We start from the raw sequence: 6,951 nt of genomic DNA, 5'->3' as shown, positions 1-6,951 counted from the left end.
CATGACCAAAATCCACACGCCTCATTGGCCAACAGTAGCTCTGCGTCATTTGATGGTATATTGTTGAGAAATTAAAATAAAACATGTATACGGTTATTGATTTTTTGAAACATTTATGATTTGTTATCCGTGTAACCGTGTCTAGATCTTGATGTACTTTGTACCATGTGATCCTGACCAAAGAAAAACGAAACATCAGAGGAAGTGGGAGGAAGTGGATGACGTTGACTCAGACGTGCGTAGCGGCTTCAGGAATGTGGCGTCGAGGACGTAACGACCTTCTTATGACTTCTTTGGGTCGAGCAGACACTGCCTCGACCGTTTGTTTCTCTCCGCAGGAGACCCGGACTCTCGTCTGCGAGCAGAACCTCATCAAGTCGTCGCCGCCATTAGACAAATTATCCGACACTTAGCAGACTGGGGGCAGAAGTGATGACTTTATGGACCCTGGAGGGGGGTCCCGGGTGGAAGTGTGTCTCCCCGGGCCCCCTGCTGTGCCGGACGGGACCCGCTCCTCCTCTCTCCGAGGTCCTGCATGCGCCCTGCACACACTCGCTAGCGTCGGCTGCTGTGAAGTTAACCCGAGGGCCTCATTGTCCTCGGGGGCCCTTCCTTTATCCCGCGGACCCACACAAACAGATGCACGGCCACTGGGCTTTTCTCGTAGGAAGTTGTAAACCTCCAGTGTGCGGCGGCTCTATTCATATGGAGGCCCTACAGTGATGCCTGCGCGAGGGCCATACACATGCTAATGGTGACAAGCGGACGCCCCAGTGGGGGCCACTTCCACAAATGTTTGACTATGTAACTGCGGCTCGACGTGCCGGGTCCACCAGACCGGGAGCGACCGGAACAATATAAGTCACACAGGAAACAGCGTGGTCGAGAATGAGAGGGACTTTGAACACTGCGTGGACAGCGTGGATCCCCCAAGTGGCCGACATGAAGCGAAGTCCTTCTGCCGTCTCGTAGACCTCACAGGGTCCAGTGGTAAAATATGGTAATGCTCGGAAATAAAGAGCGAAAAGTAAACGTACTTAAAGGAGGAATAAATCCAACTTACATCATGAGGGATTTAAATTTAAAATAAATGATTTTTGAAATTCTCATCATAAATAATTATAATTATAAATAATATATTTACTTTCAAGAGGTTAACATTTTTAACTCAGTCTAATATTTATAAATATCGACTCGTCTGAAAACAAAAGGTCAAACAGAATGAGTCGTTGTCGTTCATTTCCATTATCAGAGATTAAATTAGCCTCAAGTTCTTTCTAGAATTTGAAAGAATTGTACTATTTTTGCTTAAAAAACACGTTGGTTTCAACAGACTCAGATTCAAGCACTTGTGGAGCACATAAAAGGACTTGGAGGGCCAAATCTGGCCCCAAAGCTTGATTTCCTGCCCTATTAGAAGCCCTAATAGCCTTTATATTTTCCAAACCGCTCATCAAGTCAACTTGAATATGTTATTAAATATTTAAAACTCTAATCGTCATTTTGTATCAGTGCCAAGTATCAGGAACAACAAGTGATTTAAACGTATAAAACAGTTTGAGGATCGGAGCATGAACAGCTTTATGAAACTGAAACTTACAGGTCATGTGACCGACACCTATGATCCTGGCAGGTGAGTTTGTCTTTGTTTCTGAAAATAAAAAACGTTTAAATAATCTCCCTCTTTCTTTCATTCTATCAACGATGATTGAAGACTTCCTGTTGTCATGTTAAATCACATAAAAATGTTGCTCTTCATGATTCAAAGTGCTTTTTTTGTGGCAGTATTAGTGTTTATTCTTCCTAATGATGGATTTATTCCTAATTAAAACATTGTGAAATGTTTTCGTTGTATTGTATCATCAAAATAAAGTTTGAATAAAACATCTGAATTTTCCGGTGTGCTTCAACATCAGAGAGCTACGTAAGATTTTCTACCAATTCAGTATAGAGCAGGAATAATAACACACTGTTTTGGTGCTTTTTTAACTCAAAAATACTGTTACTACAAAAAAAATACTAAAAAAAAGAGTAATTTACAAATATAATCAAAAATATCTGACTCAATGTTTGTATTATGAAATAAAATATGTTTTCCCCCTCTCTGAACACTTATAATACAATAATTATTGTGAATTTTCAACATATTTTGCTAACCTATGCTACAGAAAGTGGCTTTTTATCGACTTTATATAGAGAGCCTGGAGCTGTAGACCTAATAAAAAACTGTCTTGAACTGGTCGTCACATGTTTACTTCTCCCAGCAGCCAAAATGTCTGTGGCCGTCAGTGTTTATCTATATCGGACACATGGTGGGAATATTGATCCTGTTTCACCAGTTTAGTCATGGAGAGGGCACCATAGCTTTAAACACGCCGGTGTCACTTTATATTGCTCGCTGATAACAGAGAAGAGCGACGACGATTGATCGTGAATGCTGATCAATCGCCCGAGGTGAGAAAAGACCATCACACATCTGTCAACATTCACTGACCTGGAGGAATTTACATCCATATCTTCATTTCAAATTGTTTTTTATTCTGTCTATACTTTTGTTTTGTAGGTTTTGACCCTTTTTGTAATGATTTAAATTGAATTTTACTTATTTTACTCATGTCGACTAAGGAATGGGATTATCTTCAGAGTAATCTGTTCCTTTTTAGAGTTATAAACAAAAATGTTTGTTTATTTTAATGTAGCGACTGGAGCTTGGTTGTCTTCGTCCAAAAAGACACTTAAAAACATCCAAATACCTCCATACTGTTCGTCTGTAACGTCCCTCTTGAACTGAAGCCTAGATAAGAGGAATTCTTACAAAAAAATAAATAAATCTATATTTTAAGTTTATTTGTAGCAGAAGTTATCAGTCTCTTGGCTCCTGCCTGACGTCTTTTCTCATTGAAACACATTGCAAGTGCAAGATTCGTGCCGATAATCTGGTAATTTCGGCTAAAATCTAGTTTAATATATAGATTTGTTCAAGTTTTTGTGGAACAATTCCTCATTTTGAGGCTTCATTAAAAGATGGACGTTACAGACGAGCAGTTTGGAGGTATTTGGATGTTTTAAGTGTCTTTTTGGACGAAGATTAAGACATGCAAAACTGAGCTCCAGTCACTACAATAAAATGAACAAACATTTTTGTCTATAACTCTAAAAAGGAACAGATTGCTTCCAAAATTATCCCAAATCTAAGTCAACACAAGGATTTTGAGTAGAAAACAAGTGAAACTGAATTCTGAACTATCATTTTAATAGTAAAAAGTACAAATAATATGTAATTCTATCCATTTATTTTACAAATCGTATCTATGCTCTCACACTGCGGGAGGAAACCAGAGTGAAAACATCTCATTCCAAGAGATGAACATCGTGGATCACAACCATCTGTGCCCACTTATGACTGCATTATTGAATCTAATGATATGGGTGATAATCGACGACAGCTCAGGACACATTAGGGGGTCCTGTGAAACACTAATAGTGTTTGTGTCACGTGGGTGGGTCTGTTTGAGGAGGGGTGGGGGGTACAGACGCTTAAAAGAGCGCGACCCTCCCTCTTTAAAAGCTGACAGACAGAAGCGGAGCATCACATGTGGATGGACCTTCATTATCTTCATCATCATCACCGATGAAGAAACTACACTGAGAAAAGTTCGCGGTTCTGACTTCCGTTCAAGGATGGTGGATTCTAAAGAGTGCGCCGTGACGACCACGACCACCACGACATCCGCGCACAAGATCTCCTTCTCCATCCTCGACATTTTGGACCCAAACAAATTCAACAGCCGGAGAGGAAAGTTGTGTCGATCAGCGGAGGAGAGAGCGACAGCAGGTGCGCACTTTTACATCACTTTTAGAAGATAACGTGTTTCTCTTACCCGTTGAACCAGAATGTATAACGTTATAGCAGCCGTTATTTAAAAAAATACAAAAATAAATAAACTAGATTTACTTAGCGATAGGATGGCGACAGGAGGATCTGGATGGTGCGTTCACTTGCATCGGAATTATAAGCATTTGAAATTTACAACCGAAATAAAAATATATTACAAAATTAAACCAGCGTTGATATCGGACTTATGATCACATTTTGCAATGTCAAATTGAATAAAAGACATTAAATATACATATTTTCTTTTTACAAAATTGACAATCACTATTTTTAGTAAAAAAAAACAAAAAAAAAACAGAATTTTAATTTTAATATAGTGTTTTACACTTAGAGTAAGATCAAAATATAATTACATACCTATTGAAAAGGACAAAAAAGTAAAAAAAATATCACAAAAAATATCCAAAACCTTCTTTTTTAACTTGTAAACTCACTGATAAGTGGAGGCTCCACTCCGAGTCTCTGAGAATAATTGATGACAATCCTAATCTTTCTTATTTGATTAAATACAAGAAGGAAAATTGCCATTTTGCCATTGCCATTCTAATCTTGTGATGCATTCACTGACCTTGTTAGTCTGAATGACAAAAATCAAAACAGCTTTTATTAAATATTATCACATAGATGTTTTCTTCGTTTTGAATTGTTCATGATTCTATAAAGTAATTAAAAATAAATTCTCACATTTTTAGAAATATATTTCATAACCACTTTCTAAAACAAAATTAAAAATACATTTTGTTTAATATTCCAATTGCGAGTGATGATCGTGGTTCTGTGTTAAGACCACTAATGATGATCAATGTCATGAGCTCCTCGTCATCACTCTGACCTTCTTTCATCCCTCGCTCACAAAAGCGTCTCCCAGAGCTCCCAGCCTGTGATTGGCACTGGGACAGGCAGCTCTGATAATTGTTTAAATCGTCCCATTGAGGACGCCCGTGATCGATATCCCATTACTGCATCCTGCATATCTCCCCTCAGCACCTTGCAGGTACAAACCCCACGCCCCCCCGTCCAGGCCTGATCCCCCAAATATAGCTCGATTCAAACCCCCTTTAAATAGATGACACTTATTGATCCGGCTCCAAAATATGAAACTCCATTAGCTCGTCGCGGCTCAGGATCCAGAGCTGGATTAAAGGTGGGATTCCTTTCCGCTACACGACACATGAGACGAGATTCTCTTTATGAATTATTTAAGGATTAGCAACTACTAGTTACTTGTGCACCCCTGAATCATCGCCACATTTTCATCAACTGTTTTCAACTCTGAATCTCCTCATATTTGTTATTAAAGCACATTTAAAAGTATTTTATAAATTGTTTCTGAAATATCCTGAGATAAAACCACTTTGCTCTCCCAGGGCTGGTTCAGGTCGTCTCTCCCTGATCTCTCTGGAACCTGAAGTACCTGATCATAAATAAGTGATTGATCAGTAATTCTGAATCTAGTCGAGACTTTAAGAGTTATAGAGACAAGTTGTGAAAAGCATATATTTGGAGAACAATGTCAATTTAATTTATGACCTTCAACACCTTTTCTTCAACCTATAATCTTTGATTTTACAGATATATATATATATATATAATAAATATTCATAAGATATTGAACACATAACTAATGATAACCTGATATAGTTGAAGTGCAAATCATCTGAATGGGCTCAAAAAATGTTAAATTAAAAATTATACTCTAAGATTTTGTGAAAGAAACACAACAGAAACAGCTACAAAAATGATATATTCACCAAAACAGAAGAGGATTGAATAAAATCTAAGATACAACTCAAATATACTCTTATATTTGATGCCGTTTATCTGGAGTATATTTATTCTAACTGGACAGAGACAATCAAATATGACAGAAACTAAAACGTGTCAGTATAGTAAATTCTAAACCATCTTTTTTTAAATTTTTTAAATAGATTTTAAAAAACAATTAACTAATATTCTTATATTTTCACCATCCACATCTTTAGTAAATAAATGTCACTCTCAACCAACCTAATGATAAAATATGTTTTTGATTTTATAGAAAATGAAACAGAGACATTCCTATCATTTCGTTTTACTGTCATTTAACAGAGTGTAATAAGTAAGGGGGAAATAATTACTGTTCTATAACAAACATATAGAGCATTTAAGTCACTTCTAATAGTTTTGACATTAACGTATTTTGAAGATGTTTAATGTATGTCTGTGTACTTTCAGAGGAAACCACAGCAACAGATGACGGCTCGGTATCCGTGGGTTCACGTCTTCTCAGCCCCCCCGTTGACCTCTGTGACGGTGGAACCCGTGACCCCGCAGACGACCCCTCAGATGACCCCTCGCCTCACGACGGCTCCCCACAAAAACGCCGCCGGACAGACCCGGCCTGCGCCAAACCACGTCGGGCCAGAACGGCGTTCACGTACGAGCAGCTGGTGGCTCTCGAGAACAAGTTCCGCACAACCCGGTACCTGTCCGTGTGCGAGAGACTCAACCTGGCCCTGTCCCTGAGCCTGACGGAGACCCAGGTGAAAATCTGGTTCCAGAACCGGCGCACAAAGTGGAAAAAGCAGAACCCTGGGGCGGACAGCACAATGCAGCCGGGTCACTGCTCCAGCTCCCTAGTCAGTTTGAGTCCCAGTCCAGTCACATGTGGGTCAAATCCTGGGAACTACCCTCAAACCTATACTAACATCTTCCCCGCCACCGCTGCAGTACCACTCTCCTCCACTGGAGGGCTGCTGCATCCTTACATGTCCAGTGGTTTTGTTCAACACAATTATTTCAACCATCATCTATGAAACATACTGAACGAAACCCTCTCTTCATGAACTTGTACAGAGATTTTTTAACGCTGCCAAGAGACCATGGACTCATCGCGAGCAGCCGTCATTGGATTTCTTCACTTTTCCAAAGATTTATTTTTCCCTCGTGAAAAGAGAGAAAACATCTGTTTAAATGCTCACATATTTTATCACGTGTCATTGTAAGATGTGAAATAAAATATGAAACATCAGCTTTTGCCTCGTTAAACAATTAAATGTTTACAAATACTGTATAAA

At 39.0% G+C, this 6,951-nt stretch overlaps 1 protein-coding gene across 1 annotated transcript; it reads left to right on the top strand.

Moving 5' to 3' along the window:
- The first annotated feature begins 432 nt into the window (after window positions 1–432).
- Window positions 433–6,690, top strand: nkx1-2a (NK1 homeobox 2a). Its single transcript, XM_087803239.1, has 5 exons — window positions 433–663; window positions 837–1,000; window positions 3,681–3,835; window positions 4,880–4,889; window positions 6,081–6,690. Exons 1-5 carry the CDS (start codon window positions 433–435, stop codon window positions 6,688–6,690), a joined length of 1,170 nt encoding a protein of 389 aa, XP_087659365.1.
- Window positions 6,691–6,951: the final 261 nt, after the last annotated feature.

This window comes from Callionymus lyra, chromosome 11 (genome assembly GCF_982586985.1).
Source record: "Callionymus lyra chromosome 11, fCalLyr1.hap1.1, whole genome shotgun sequence".
In the NCBI taxonomy this organism is placed as follows: domain Eukaryota; kingdom Metazoa; phylum Chordata; class Actinopteri; order Syngnathiformes; family Callionymidae; genus Callionymus; species Callionymus lyra.
Note: the sequence above shows the minus strand (reverse complement) of the source record. Positions and strands in the feature narration are given on the sequence as shown.